This window comes from Phallusia mammillata, chromosome 7, assembly GCF_965637545.1.
Source record: "Phallusia mammillata chromosome 7, kaPhaMamm4.hap1.1, whole genome shotgun sequence".
Lineage (NCBI taxonomy): Eukaryota > Metazoa > Chordata > Ascidiacea > Phlebobranchia > Ascidiidae > Phallusia > Phallusia mammillata.
Genome location: NC_137258.1, coordinates 21,801,821 through 21,817,794, shown reverse-complemented (window position 1 = coordinate 21,817,794; position 15,974 = coordinate 21,801,821). Strand labels below are relative to the sequence as shown.

Sequence of the window (15,974 nt, the reverse complement as noted above, 5' to 3'; positions counted from 1 at the left end):
AAACATTTTCCAGTGCTAGATGCTTTCAGCTTGTTTTTTAGGTCTGTATTGTTTTATGATTATAGTTTTCATTCCAAGCCAGCAGGTTTTTTGATTTAAAAGTAGTAAAACGTTGGGATTTCGTTACAGCAGGGATCATAACTAGGGATACAGCGCACCAAGGCATGGGCTACGAGATACGGCGCCAATAGTTTGTGTAGATCTATTTGTGAAAAGTAAAATTTCAGTATGGTTATTTTCACTGCTAAGCCACTAACTGTGTAAAAGGTCACAAATTTACTTCACACTTCACATAATGTTTGTTTGTTCTGTTAGTCACATTAGACAAGGAGTATGAGGAAATTTCACAAACGAGCACAGAAAAGGTTAACTACCACTGCTTTAGAGCAATCATATTGACGACGGTATGCAACTTCTCATAGAATTTCATTTCATGATTAAACTAAATCTAAGAGCAACTTATAAACATGTCGAAACACAAGCAACAAACAGTGTTAATAGTTCTACAGCACTGGTCTGGTAAATTAATTTTGGCGGGTGTTTTTAAAAGCACCGGAGGGGAATTTTTTCCAAGTTCACTAAGCGAGTAAAACTGCAAATTTAATTATGCCACCAAAACGTAAGACAAAAAGTGGATCTACTGCTAAAAATGCAGCGTCAAACAAAGAAGATCAAGCTAAAAGGGCAAAATTGCATTCACATCCTTTTAAAGATCATGTCGAGAAGTTGTATGGAATGCCAATGTCCGATGACCTGTTTTTGATGCAACAGTTTTTTTCAAAAGACGATTCCAATAAAGGTATTGTATTTACCTACGGTTCAATTTTTATTTAACCCTTATGTAGTCTTAAACCTCTTTTTTAAGTCAACATAATATTGAAAAAAAAAACTGTCCAAGTTTACTATTTTTTAGACTTTTAACCAAAAATTGATAAATTGTGTCACCAACCATATTAATTCAAAATAATATGGTTCAAACATGCCCATTTGTTTTCTGTTCCTAGATGCTCTTACTCTTCTTAAACTGAAGTGTGTTGGGCCCTTTCTTCCTTTGTCAGACAAGGAATCGAAAACCACTTCCAGTGACCCAACATTTTACCACATGCAGTGGAGATATTTTTATGATGTCCCCGAGTTTTTAACAGCTTTTGCATCCACTGAAAGCAACAACTTGTTCCACATTGGCTACTTCAGGGATGACCCTTCTGATTTAGATTCATTGGTCGTGGCATCAAACACTGGCAAAGATGCAAAGCTAACTCTGCTTGGAGACAATTTATTTGCTGCTATTAGGTTTGTGTAGCTATTAGCAAAAGTAAAAATGTTGGTACTAGACTCTATTATTTATGTTGATGTTTCTTAGATTTTCTTAATCTAGGTAAAATACTTTTTGGACATTTTAAAATCACAATGAAAGGCATTTACAAACTATGTGATACATTTGTAGATATATTGTTTATGTAAGCATTCACATGAAATTGTAGCGTTCCTTTGACATTTTTTGTTTTCTTTTTGCACAGTACCCATACTAAAGAAGTAATAAAAACCATTAAAACCCAGTCAAAAAAGAAGAAACTGACAACATTTTTACAAAATCTACAGGACTTTGCTAAAGAGGTGAGTATAATTGCTTTCATCACTACTTAACTCTAACATAATGTTGTTGTTTTTTTGTATTGTTTTTAGTCCAATTTGGATTTAACTACCACAAGCAATAAAGTAAATGAAAGGAAAAAGAAAGTTGTTACTCAAAGCTTTCATGGACTTGGAATTGTTGTACCACTCAGTAAAGATGGAATTGGATACAGGCCATTACACCATACAGATGGTATAAAGCTTCAGGTTTTGTACTGGACTCGTTACTTTGTTTAACAAGTAATTCACAAAAAATAGCAATTGAAATATTCAGAGAACATTTTAATAACCATCTAAAATGTAAAAGTTTCTTGTATAACTGCATTGTTAGTATCTTTGGAACAGGGCTACCTTTGATGTAAAATGCTGTTTAAAGTGCCTGTTTTATTTATTGTGCATTAGTAAGGACCTTTTTGGCAGTTTTGTCTTTAAACAAAGTTTGGCACACTCATTGCGAAAATTCCCTATTTAATCATTAGAATGTTTGCAGCACAATTAAAGAGACTACTGCAGAAAATCGTAAATGCAAAAAATGACCAAGATCGGATCGCTGCATTTGACCCGATTCAGGAGACAGTTAACTTTATTCAGTTTGCAAATGATGAATGTGATTATGGAATGGGATTGGAGCTTGGAATTGACCTCTTCTGTCATGGATCCAAGTAATATGTTATTTTACACATAATCATAACACACTTAATTGCAAAAGGATTGTAAATTTCAACTGTAACAATTTGTTCAGCAATTCATCCAGTCTATTGTATAACCCGGTTAGATGCATAATATACTTAGAAAATTGACCTTATGATGCTGTGTCTATGTACACTGTTTTTTTAAGCAGCACGCATAATATATTTTTCATGCTTTTGTTTATTTGCTGTTGCAATGTTAAAAACTTTTTGAACACATTTGTGTCATACACATACCGGTAGTTTGGAGGGTGTTAAAAATTTTTAATGTCATTACATTTTTCTGTGAAATGAAAGCTTTAATGTCAGAAAAGATTGTTTACTGACCTACGTCCTAACACTAATTATTGTCTGTGCGCAACATTATTACAAATTCACATCCTGTTTTAAATCCAGGTATTTCCACAAGATGTCAATTCTACTTCTGACTGTTGGCTACCAGCTTTTGAAGCGAGATCTATATGCAAAAATTTGTGATAAACATTTGGCTGACAGAAGAGAGAAGGATGTGGAAAGAGCATAAACTTGGGCAGGTGCATGTTTCTGATACTGGACTATCCCTTTGTTTCTTTCAGATGTTACTAATGATGTTCTGACTTACAACCGGTGGTGGGATTTTTTGTCAGTCGGTTCTACCACAAAAGTCATATTTTTCAGCCGGTTCTGTTACAAAAAGTTCATTGACGGTAAACAGTAATGCTAACCGGTTCGCTGATCTCATAACATTTCGTGAGACAGTTCTATAGAACTGGCTGAATCCCACCACTGCTTACAACTTATGTCATCAAAATATTTTAATCCAGTTGCAAAGACAAGAAATAAGTTTGGAGTGAATGTATTGCGAATTGTAAAACCCCACAATAAAATAATGGGAAACACTGTTAGAGGGCAAACAAAGATACATTTCTTTTTACTTTTTAACACAGCATGTCTTGGTTTGTAACCCGAAAATGGGTTATCTTTAATCACAATTGGTACATGTTTAAAACTGGTAGCAAACAGTTGAAACTTATCAGGGCAGTATTAGTAAGAGACATGACCAGGTTGCAGATTCGAGGTTGAGCCTTATATCAACTGCAATCCTGGGGAAAACGGTTTCACAGCTTTTTGTCTGTTTGCCAAGTTGTCTGTGCTTCGAAACTTCCATTGTGTTGTGCGCACGCAAGCTCTGACTGAAAAAAAATACAGAATACCATTGATTCACAACCCAATAAAGTGGTTTCTTCCTTCTGCTGTAGACCGAACTTCTCAATTAAATTCTTTTTTTTTTGTCATTCCCATATCTTTTAACCCTGATTAGGACTCATCTATTCCCAATGTTTATGTGATGACATAAGTGCAAACAAATATCTCAACATTGTGCCATATCAAGTATTCAACATACTATCGAAGGATACAGTGTAATTTAATCAGTAGAGGTGGGACAACATTGTTTGCATCCATACTGATGTGTTATGTTAGCTGAATAGACATGTGATGTAGACGTTTTGGGACCAATCAAGTTTCAATTCATTGTTTTTGTCGGTTTTACCTGACAATGTGAAGCATGAAGGGCTGACTTGAGCAACAAATCTTTCACGTTGTGTCCGTTTGATTTTACGTGTTTCCGCAGCGAGCTTGGATCTGTATAACTTTTCTCACAACCTAAAACATACGAGACTTTTGTGATTGAACAGTTTTAACTGAGGTAAACAATACAATTCTGTTAATGTCTTCATAAAGTTGGGAGGTGTAGATTTTTTATTCTTACGTCCTTTCAATATTTAATGTTCTTCGATCTATATTCTATTGTTACAATCAAAAGAAACAAAATATATCAGTGGCTCCCACCATAAAAATTCTGACTTTTAGGACTGTTAGGGTCAGGGTGAGGATTTGTAACTACGATATCATTACATTTAAATCTTGGGTACCCTTTTGGGGACAATATTCTTACGAACGTTAACATACGGTATTTAGTACCAACCCAACACATATTAGAATATCAGCGCAAAAGCATATCTAAGATCGAATTATAATGTTGTGGTCATTACGATCCCTCACCCCAACTGTAAATGCCCTAACCGTCCACAGGGGCCTTGTGTGCCTTCTTGTTTAAGAAAATCTATGGCTATTACTTTGAAAATACATAGGAATACGTGTCGTAAATAAAAATCGTAACATAGGGCCGTTAAACGTGTCCACGAACATAGATAAAGCGAAATCTGCAAATTCATTCCTTGGCAAAATGACTAAGTCACTCGGGCTCCACCCCCGTTTCATGTCACTTTTAGGGCATACATACCACAGGTTAAGAACCACTGTGTTGGATTTATGTGCACAAAGATTTACAGGTGTATGGCTTACCTGGCATTTTACAGGCGTACGGTTTCCTGATCAAATGTGTTCGTTGGTGTTTAAACCGATCGCTTGAATTACTAAACTTTTTACTGCAACCTTCGAAAGAACAAACGAACGGGCGTTCACCTGAAAAGCAAAGAACTGTGTATTAAACTAGCGAAGAGTAAATGTTACACTTTCATTGTCACTCAAAACAGTTAGTAGCAAAAGTCAAACCTTGTCCAACCTTGAAAATGTCATTACCATGTTCACATACAATTTTATCAGTAAAATGATTTTCCAAAATTTAACAAGCATAGGTTTGAAATGAGAAATATACAATGGCTGTTATAAATGTCATGGGTCAGTGCAACCTTTTGGATTCGTGATATTGTTGGTTGTGGGTTCGAATCTCGGGCTGACCTTGTTTTTATCGAACATATGCAGTTAAACGGGATGTAAGGTTATCCCTAAACTATAAAAAGATCTTTATTTAATGAACAAGTAGACCTTGAGATATAGAGCAGAAGTTATATGGCGTTTTATTGTCATTCAACCTTTTGGATTTGTAGAATGGTGGTTGCTATTTCCAATTTCGCGCTAACCTTTTTGTATTTAGGGAGTAGAAAATATATGTGTACTTTACCCGTACCAAACCTTTTTAACAAAAGATAGAGAGGTACAAAACATAAATAATTGTTGAACACAAAGGTGACTTACCTGTGTGAGATCTGTGGTGGATTTTTAGGTTTTCCAAACGTGAGAATTTCTTTCCGCATTTATCGCAAGCGTGTGGTTTCTCGCAAGTGTGAATTCTCATGTGGATTTGCATCTTGTATCTGAAGTGAAAAACAGCGGGTTGACGGTTCACATCTCGCGTTATTTCAACAGTTGTTCTCTTAACCCAATGCAAACATATCAAGTCCTGTTTAGTACAGTAAAACCGAAAGACTGTAAATCCTTGGTTTAAACAGAATCAGTCGGTTTTAAATGAAGGAATATATATTTCGCCTATGTGGCATCATCAGTTCCTTATTCAAATATTCAAAGTCCTGTTTAGCTGTCGTTTTTTCACGCATCACTAGGTTGTAATCAATAGGATACCATTCGTTATGACTTGAAGTACCTTCGTGTTTTTTTGTTTACGTTTTTGGTGGCGAAAATAATACCGACTTGTGTTTGTCATTTTTTTTAAGATGGCCGACTTGTTGTCATTAGAATGTGGGTCCTAATTTTGCTGAGGTGTCTAGTGTTTCTGGCAAAGATGGGTTGACGCATTTAAACACTTTTTTAACCACAGTATAAACGAAAACTGGCAATTGCCCTATTTCGTTTAGTTTTGTTTTAAAGCTTATTAAAGCTAAGATTTGTAAAACTGACGTTCTTTTTAGCCTATCCGGTTGGAACAAAGTAAAGTAAAGATTTCGCGAAGGAAAAAAAGAAATAACGCAATGTCGGGGTTCGAACCCGCAAACTGTTGAGCACATTTGGATGCGATTCTATTAATTACTTTGGGCAAAACATAAACTTTCAGTTGGGCCAAAACAAAATGTTTTTTCCTAACTGGAAGATTTAAGGTTTAATAGCTAAATAGTTAATAAAGTTTAACTGGTATAAAAAACAAGAAAAAAATTGTTTTGTTGTAGTTGTTTTTGCAATATAAAAAAAAACGTATGTCAAGTTGACGTTATACTGCTGGTGTAAGTCGCCTTGAACTAAACTAACGTGTTGTTAGATTGTTGTGCACGTTGCCTTGGTTACCAGTCCGACATTATTGACACAGCTTCGTTATAAACTTCCATTAGTGCGCTATGACCTTTGATACATCGCCCGCAACGCCCAACATAACCGTGTTAGATATCGCCATACGCACTATCCCTAAACAACCAGTACAGAGAAGGCATTTCATTTACTCGTTATGGAGTATTTTATTCCAATTTGGGACCCTTGCCACATTTTTATCGAAAACACTATGTTTTACCAAGAAACGCAGTTCTAGTATGTTGGTTAAAACCTACATAATCGTGTCATAAAGCCATACGCACTATCCCTAAACAACCAGTACAGAGAAAGGCATTTCATTTACGCGTTATGGAGTATTTTATTCCAATTTGGGACTCTTGCCACATTTTTATCGAAAACACTATGTTTTACCAAGAAACGCAGTTCTAGTATGTTGGTTAAAACCTACATAATCGTGTCATAAAGCCATACGCACTATCCCTAAACAACCAAGTACAGAGAAAAACATTTGGTTTACTAATTGTGTAGAATTTTATTCCAATTGGGGACCCTTAACACTGTTTCATCGAAAACACTATGTTTTACCAATAAATGCAATTAATATAAGCTATGTTGACTAAAACTTGTGACTTAGTGTTGATGTGTTATTGTATAAATGTGTTGGTAACTGCTAACATCACACTTGAAAAAAAACGTAAAAAATAGACGTTTTTGGATGTTAAATAGCCTGGTATTTGGGTTTAAGGTTAAGATTGTCGACGTGATCTTTTTATTTTCTTTACTAACATACTTAAACTCTTTTAAGGTTCACCCCTACTTAAACCCATGCAGAATGTATGAAGCCCCGTAAAACAAGTTTCAATCTTCGGCGGAAACCCGACCAAAAACTTAAATGAAGTATTTTTCCCCCTCCAGCAAGGTTTTTTGAACCGGCCCTTGGATCGTTAAATCCCACGCAGCGTATGAAATTTACAATTCGTTTGACATTTGCGCCTGACAAATACCCCGCGCCGTACGTCGCCAACCCCGCCCTACACAGAACTACTTTATTCATTTACTCAAAGTTGTAATTCGGGCTGGGCCTTTCCAGACGAATTTAAGTAGAGTTCAACGTCATAAATTGTCAAAACAACGGCCTGATTCGGGCTTTCGTTGCCACGTTTTAACTCTTTGCACAAATGCATGCGTGCTTGGTGGATATCATTTTGTTTAGTGCAATATCACATTTCGTTGATATTTGTATTAGGTTGTCTGTCATTCAATTTGTTTGTATGATTAATTTTGCGTTATGCTCACAATGAGTCCGCCGTCGCGCTGTCCGTTGAATCATTTTCAATGCGATTGTTTCGACTTAGGAAGTAGGTGACTTCAATATAGTTCAACCAATCGGGAACCACTGGGTTGGAGCAATGCCGCTCAAGCCTTTTTGCTCATGAAACAAATGCGACCGAGATAGGGGTGATTTTACGCAGTTTCATGCAGTACGCTTACCTTGGGGCCTGAATTTAGACATACAGTTAACCTTGGTTACCAGTGGACCAAAAAAATGTCCGGACTAACCCAATCCGGTTTTATATAAAATATTCGGTTTAAGGTAGTGCTAAGAGGGCTTGGGCTTGAACACTAAACTGCAATCTATACAGTGCTAACCTCGCGTTAAAAGTGCGCCCCAAGCGGGGACAGGAATCCCACATGCACACATAAGCCGAGCTGTGTTTGTTGGCATCAATATGGCAGCTGTTGACGTGGGTCACGAGGTCGTCTTGGCAGTTGAATCCGGCACCACATCGGAACCATCTGGAAATTGAACACGTGTTTTTACTCCTGCTGTTTTTACCACATCCACCCCCCTGCAGGCTGAAGCAAGGTGTTAAACTTGCCACGTCCGGTTACGGGTGGTTCTCAATCGCTCAGCAAATACGATTTAGGTGGGGATGTGTTTGTCACATTGACGTCAGCATGACACATGCGGAATATGACTTTTAGGAAATACACAGCTTATGTGTGCGAATGACCTTTTGAAATTTGCGCCCTTCGAAAACGGTAGCTATAAACATTCTAAATCGAAATAGTTACGTAAGCTTTTACCAGATGCTTTCACACCTTTTACTTTTGCAAATTTTCGAAACACATGCATAGTCACTACTTTCTTCAACACAAATATTCAGCATTTCAATTTTTGGTCGTTGCTTCTATTTACACTTTTAACCCTCCCGATGCATTTCAAACGTAGCATTTGATGTCAAATTAACTTTAGGTGAAAATATAACACTTACACAAAGCAAATGAATTCTAATCGAAGGTGTGAAATTTAAAACAAGTCCATTTAGGCTGCGCGTTGACTTATGTTAAGCAAAGAAACACTTGTTGTGCAGTAAGTTAAGTTGTAAGAATAACATAAGGTCAAATTTGGTTGTCTTACGAAACGTCGTGCTTTCAAGAATACCTAATTCATGGAAAGGTAACTCCAGTTGGGTTTCTACTTCATCAAAATTTACCCTTGGCGCGATGTGAAGTCATGATTGGTTGTTTATGTTTTTCGTTTTTACAAAAATCCACTTAATTCGTGGAAAGCCATTTAAAGTTGGGTTAAATACTGCAACGAACTTCACTAACATATTTCTTAACTCACCTACAAACTAAATTCTGATGCAAATCCGTTGATCCTTTGCCTGCAGAAAAAGTCGACATCGGCTCGGTCTTTGTCACGTGGTTTAACGTCCTTGGGTCAGCGCCGACAAGGCCCGGTATTGGGAGGACATTTTGGGGGACAACAGGTGGTGAATAAAATCCTGGCCAACCCGCCGTCGGCGCTGGAAACTGATATTCCTGTTTCATTCTCTTCATAGGTAAAATCTTCACAATATTTCTTGGAGGATTCACAAGACACAAAGGTTCGTCTTTTTGCTTTACTTCTAAATTTCTGCGTTTCTCGTCGCTTTGGCCTGGAAAGGGTGATAACCTCTTTCTGTTTGTTGTCACCGTTTGGGCGTCCGTAAGGTTATGAGCGTTGTACTTTTGGCTGCTTTTCTCTCGCTTATTCTGAACTACATCGGTTGACGTCGAAGTCCCGCAATGGCAAGTTGTTATGACAGAGTCAGTCTGCGTACCACAATTCAAAGTACGACCTGGGGCAGTTTTAGACGAAGTTGCTGCAACCTGTTTGGACGATGCTGCCTCAGTTCTTGTTACAGGCAAAAACACGACAGCCACTTGCCCTTTTGTGGATAAATCCATCACTTGGCAAACGTCCATAATCGCAAATTCGTGTGAATGAACTCACAACGCAGTACTAGGCTATAACTTATGTGGAATGTAAAAACTTTTATTTTGACTTGAAACAATTCAATACGAGTAGTATAGGTTTTTGGTCAAGATTTTTGCGTTCAAACGATGCCAAAACTTACGAGAAGAGCTGGCCAAAAGATTGTTCAAAATTGGAAAATAAACAACTTTTCACTTGGTTCCAAATTGTTTTCTTTGTTTACAAACTTTGCCATGGTTTGTCGCAACTACATTTCCAGCTAACTCAAATTTCATTTTCTCACTGAACTTTTTACCTAATTTAGAAGATGTGGAAAGTGAATTCCTAAATCTCAAACCTAATTGAATCATTAAATCCACTAATTAGTGTGTCTTATGAACTTCGCCATTTTTGTAACTTACATTTCGACTTTTAGGTCATATGCTACAGGTTAATCGCAACTTTGTACCTAACGAACTCCACACAGCACCTAAGCAGCATTTATGAATTCTGAAATCAAAGTTCGATCAGCCATATAGCAGCACACGGCTGACAACAACACGAGGCGCAACCACCACGAAGCTTTCCTTACGAGTGATAGCTCTGTGGGGGAGCTGCTGACGCACAATACTCACATAAGCCGCCTCCCGCAGCGCAAACGAAATGCCTCACGCCGCGTCGACGGGTCTTTGTTTGTTAAAACGCCCGCCCGAGTTATACGATAGCAATGAAAAGCGACCGCCTGTCAGCAGTGCTCTCGCGTACGTCTGCTAAACTCGCGTGGGGTGATAAGAACCTGCCTCGTGGCGACCACTAAGCACCTGTGTTGCTGGTAAGTTACACCCCTACGTTGTGTGTTGGGTGCTTTGGAAATATTTACCCCCTCATTAGTGGACCCCACACGCGAAAAGAAGTTTCTTTCAAGATAGGAACGTGATTGAAATGAGAAAGGATGCTTAGGGGTGCTTGCTGTTTGCCTGTTTTGTTTCACAGCAAGCACGGCCGAAATTCGGTTTCGGCACGAACTTTTTTGAAAATTCGGCCGAAACCGAACTTTTTTATTGCATGGAATTTAGGCCTTAAAATTTCATTTACGCCCATACGAAACATCATTAATTAACTTTTTGTTGTATCTATGAAATACCAGCCACGTTGTCTGCAAAGTATTAGATGTTTAGCAAAGTTTACCCATTGTGAAAGTGATTTTAGTTTGTCAAAATTGAGTTCACTCGCATCAATAACACAAGGTTCAGTCGAAACCATCCACAAAACGGGGATTTTAGGTTCGGCCTGATTCGGCCGAATATTCGGTTTCGGCCCGAACCTTTTTAGGCGGGTTCGGTGCATCACTAATGTAAACCCAACCTAATCCAGTATACGCGCCGGACCACTCGACTAATAAGATAAAAAAACGTGAGCCTCCTGGGTTCGAAACCCGTGAAACAAAACCTAATCCAGCAGGGGCGCTTGTCTGGGAATAACAGAGTCATGACGAAGAAGTGCTTGTTGTTCCAAAGTCCGTATTTTTCGCCTTACATCGAAGGCGTTGGTATTGCTGGGACAATACACTTATTGGAGAAAAGCATCTCGTTTGCAAAACACGTTGAAAAACAACTTTAGGTTTATTATCCGATTTCACCAGAAAACCACAATTGTTAAACAATACACGACGTTTAATAGGACCATGAGGGCTTTGTTCGGTTGAATACTGCACACCTAGTAAAGCCTCGTCAGATATTCGTGTGTTGTACCTTATCGGCGGTGCTGTTAACTTACTTACTTGGCATTGCATTTTTATTAGTCACATTATACAAAGAACGGAAATACTAGTCCAGACTCCAGAACCGGATAGATGGCGCTAGAGCGCAAACCTGTACAATCTGATTTCGAAACTCGTCTGTGCACGAGAACCGACCGTCTGTTAATATCTTGTATGAGCTTGCAGCTTTAAGAAGTTGTTCGCAAAATGCACGCGATTGGTCGTCTGGATCCAAATGCTTTTCTTCGTCTATATCTAATACAACACCTAGCTCTATATCCTTTTTCAGCACGACCCTTTCTGTTGGCATAAGGTAGACTTTATCGTTGTCAGTAAGCAAGTCCATTAAAATGCGAGATTCCCTCAGGATTGGCATTAACGGTACATCTTCTGCCACTAGAGGCGACAAAAAGACAACTAGTCCGTTTGCAGCCAAAACACAGACTGAATGCTCGCTTATAAACTCGTCTTGGGTTTGAAGGTTCTTTAACCAGCATGTACGAGATTCTCTAACAGTATTAGGTGCAGTTTTCAAAACTGTAACATACCCCACATAGTAGCAGCTGGAAGTTTCTGGGTCCTGTTGCTGAACTTTTGTCTTCAGACCTTCAGTTTTTTGTGTTTGGTCCAAGGCTAGAGCTGCGCCCAAAGCTTTGACCCAAGATGTGTAAATAGATCGAATCTCATCAATGGATATAGAGTAAATAATGGAGAGAATACGATCTGGTACGTTTAACCACAACTTGTTAAGCGTCATAACTGCTTGCGTTTCTGGCTTCATTTTTGTTTCGAAGTCTTGTTGCAAGAAAGGCTTGGCGTTACTTGTGACATATTCGAACACACGATAGCTTGACAGGCCTGTGAGATCATGAGTCATGATGTCATCATTCTCGATGTTCTCTTTGTCCATGTAAGCGATTGAATATTCATTCTTGAAGGTTTGGTATTCCTCGGTAAGGGTGTTGACTTCAAGTTTTAGCTGTGTGTTCATTATAACCGGGTTGTCATCTGGGTTAAATTTAAAAAAATACCTGTATTAAAACTTTGTGCACACCTTCAGTTTGTAGCAAAAACTCACATTAAAGACATATATGGCAAAAACATCAGTTTCCCAAACTTGAATCATGTGGAAAATCGCTGCTATTACAGAACGCCTTATGCAAACAGTTTGTTTTTAAAATCGCACACCACCACAAAAATACAGTACAAACTGGAAAGGACTTAGCATTTTGGTGAATATTAACAGACTTACACAAGCAAAAATAAATTGCAAAAAACGATTTGTGACAATTGGTTAGCTAGTGTTTGCATTCACTAAAAACATGGGAGATTAAAATGTAAAAAAAGGTTTTTGCCTGATTCCAGTATAAATGGTTCCCCGCTCCTGGGAGGAAGGATAATGGTGTTCTCGTCAAATAGAGGATTGTAGTTTACGGCCCGCTGGCCCTTTTTATAGGGAAGCTTCCGCCTGTATGTTGAGCATGTTAGTCGAAGGCTGGGTACTACATCTGGTCTTAACTTCATAGTACGAACTTCAGTTCCTAACAAAGCAAATATATGGCAGTTCAATTTATTGCAGCTAAAAGTCAATCAGTAAAAAAAGTAGTAACAGAAGTATCTCCAAATATCAGTCAAAATCTAGTTTAAGCACCCAGTCAAAATTATTACTTTACAAGCTTTGAAAACTGTGGTAGTAAACACCATATGATATCATATGAAACTGCTCCAGTCTGCAGAACATGGCAGTTCCCGGTGAGGTCTTGGGTGTGCAGGACCAACATGTCCTACATGTGTGCTTACAGGACCCTTAGGTCCATGTGCAAGACCAATTTCAGCATGCACAAAGCAAGCGACAAAGGTCAAGGTAGGCAATGAAATGCCTTTGGTGGAAAAATTCTGCATGCAAGCGCCAAACTGTGCAGACTGGATGGTGGTCAGAGGTATTTTTATGATATCTCATAATTAACCCACCATTTAAAGTACATTTTACAAAGTCTTCATCAGTAAAGTGTTCAGGGCATATTACAGATTTGTTTTGGGGTCTCCAAGTGCGATCTCTGCATGTTGTATGGTGCTCTTTAATTGCTTCAACCCACAAATCTTTGAGCGGATCTTCCCTTGGAAATTTGTATGGGCATTCCATGTTGTAACACCCTGGCACACAACATCGGGACATCTACAAAAACAAAACTTAATGAAGTCTATTTGGTAAGTTAAAAAGCCTAATACTATTTAAAAAAAAGTATTTAAAAACTGAAAATAGATACCTTTACATCGTATCTACAAAGAAAAGTTTGCAAAAAATACCTGGCAAAACCATTACACGCAACAAAAACGATTTTAAAAGCCACATTGCGTTAGTGATAGTGACACTACTTTTTCTTGTATGGTCAGTAAATTCTTTTCTTTGTTGTTTTTATGTATTGAAGCAGTAGCACAACTGATAGTACTGTAACATAATTTAATCAATTGCTTACCTTGCAATGACACAAAAAAGTCACAAACGGAATTAATAACAACGTTCTTCTGCTCAGCTTTTGCAAACGTGTGCAGAAAACCAGTGTCATTCTGGCAGAATAATTTCCCCTAAACACAAAAATTTTACCACAAAATTTCAGGTACCATATCAAATGAAACATTAATGTAAAACACAATTAAAAAACGAAAAAATCAATGGAAAAATGACATGATAATGATATTTTAATGTGATCACGCGTCAAAGAATATAAATACTCAAATAAAATAGAACCATGCAAAATCTTGTGCGTCCATTGTGACATTTTTCCGAATTTTATTGTCATAATAGAAATCATAGCTCTCAGTGTCAAAACACACAAAAATTAGCCGTGAAAAACCTCAATTTTGAAACTGTTCCGGAGGGGGGCTTTTAACCAGCTGGATACCATGTTGTAGCCCAGAGCTCACTCTTTTCTATCCCGTTGCCGTTACGACACACCCTTTGCGCATTTTTACAGCAGAACGCTTTACGCGAGAGACCTTTTTCAATTTTTCAAACATCTGTTTAATTTTTCCAATGCGAATAAATTAGCCGTAAACAACCTCAATTTTGAAACTGTTTCGGAGGGGGGCTTTTAACCAGCTGGATACCATGTTGTAGCCCGGAGCTTACTCTTTTCTATCCCGTTGCCGTTACGAGACACCCTTTGCGCATTTTTACAGCAGAACGCTTTACGCGAGAGACCTTTTTCAATTTTTCAAACATCTGTTTAATTTTTCCAATGCGAATAAATTAGCCGTAAACAACCTCAATTTTGAAACTGTTCCGGAGGGGTCTTTTAACCAGCTGGATACCATGTTGTAGCCCAGAGCTTACTCTTTTCTATCCCGTTGCCGTTACGACACACCCTTTGCGCATTTTTACAGCAGAACGCTTTACGCGAGAGACCTTTTTTAATTTTTCAAACATCTGTTTAATTTTTCCAATGCGAATATAATGGCCCTAAACAACCCTAATTTTGAAACTGTTCCGGAGGGGGGCTTTCAACCAGCTGGATACCATGTTGTAGCCCGGAGCTTACGCTTTTCTATCCCGTTGCCGTTACGACACACCCTTTGCGCATTTTTACAGCAGAACGCTTTACGCGAGAGACCTTTTTTAAATTTTCAAACATCTGTTTAATTTTTCCAATGCGAATAAATTAGCCGTAAACAACCTCAATTTTGAAACTGTTCCGGAGGGGGGCTTTTAACCAGCTGGATACCATGTTGTAGCCCAGAGCTTACTCTTTTCTATCCCGTTGCCGTTACGACACACCCTTTGCGCATTTTTACAGCAGAACGCTTTACGCGAGAGACCTTTTTTAAATTTTCAAACATCTGTTTAATTTTTCCAATGTGAATAAATTAGCCGTAAACAACCTCAATTTTGAAACTGTTCCGGAGGGGGGCTTTTAACCAGCTGGATACCATGTTGTAGCCCGGAGCTTACTCTTTTCTATCCCGTTGCCGTTACGACACACCCTTTGCGCATTTTTACAGCAGAACGCTTTACGCGAGAGACCTTTTTTAAATTTTCAAACATCTGTTTAATTTTTCCAATGTGAATAAATTAGCCGTAAACAACCTCAATTTTGAAACTGTTCCGGAGGGGGGCTTTTAACCAGCTGGATACCATGTTGTAGCCCAGAGCTTACTCTTTTCTATCCCGTTGCCGTTACGACACACCCTTTGCGCATTTTTACAGCAGAACGCTTTACGCGAGAGACCTTTTTCAAATTTTCAAACATCTGTTTAATTTTTCCAATGTGAATAAATTAGCCGTAAACAACCTCAATTTTGAAACTGTTCCGGAGGGGGGCTTTTAACCAGCTGGATACCATGTTGTAGCCCGGAGCTTACTCTTTTCTATCCCGTTGCCGTTACGACACACCCTTTGCGCATTTTTACAGCAGAACGCTTTACGCGAGAGACCTTTTTCAATTTTTCAAACATCTGTTTAATTTTTCCAATGCGAATAAATTAGCCGTAAACAACCTCAATTTTGAAACTGTTCCGGAGGGGGGTTTTCAACCAGCTGGATACCATGTTGTAGCCCGGAGCTTACTCTTTTCTATCCCGTTGCCGT

The 15,974-nt window shown here is 38.3% G+C and overlaps 3 protein-coding genes across 3 annotated transcripts; 1 reads left to right on the top strand and 2 right to left on the bottom strand.

Moving 5' to 3' along the window:
• Window positions 1-465: 465 nt before the first annotated feature.
• On the top strand, window positions 466-3,205 carry LOC145239154 (histone PARylation factor 1-like). Its single transcript, XM_080102438.1, has 6 exons — window positions 466-799; window positions 1,005-1,293; window positions 1,521-1,617; window positions 1,687-1,828; window positions 2,126-2,297; window positions 2,721-3,205. The coding sequence occupies exons 1-6, from the start codon at window positions 607-609 to the stop codon at window positions 2,845-2,847; spliced, it is 1,020 nt and encodes a 339-aa protein (XP_079958564.1). The 5' UTR covers window positions 466-606; the 3' UTR covers window positions 2,848-3,205.
• On the bottom strand, window positions 3,144-11,163 carry LOC145239153 (uncharacterized). Its single transcript, XM_080102437.1, has 6 exons — window positions 9,019-11,163; window positions 8,037-8,183; window positions 5,364-5,482; window positions 4,671-4,790; window positions 3,856-3,968; window positions 3,144-3,496 (listed from the first exon to the last, which is right to left on the bottom strand). The coding sequence occupies exons 1-6, from the start codon at window positions 9,639-9,641 to the stop codon at window positions 3,422-3,424; spliced, it is 1,197 nt and encodes a 398-aa protein (XP_079958563.1). The 5' UTR covers window positions 9,642-11,163; the 3' UTR covers window positions 3,144-3,421.
• Window positions 11,164-11,233: 70 nt separating this feature from the next.
• On the bottom strand, window positions 11,234-13,956 carry LOC145239152 (uncharacterized). The gene is made up of 4 exons (XM_080102436.1): window positions 13,867-13,956; window positions 13,361-13,565; window positions 12,745-12,930; window positions 11,234-12,397 (listed from the first exon to the last, which is right to left on the bottom strand). Exons 1-4 carry the CDS (start codon window positions 13,954-13,956, stop codon window positions 11,457-11,459), a joined length of 1,422 nt encoding a protein of 473 aa, XP_079958562.1. The 3' UTR covers window positions 11,234-11,456.
• Between the last annotated feature and the right edge of the window lie 2,018 nt (window positions 13,957-15,974).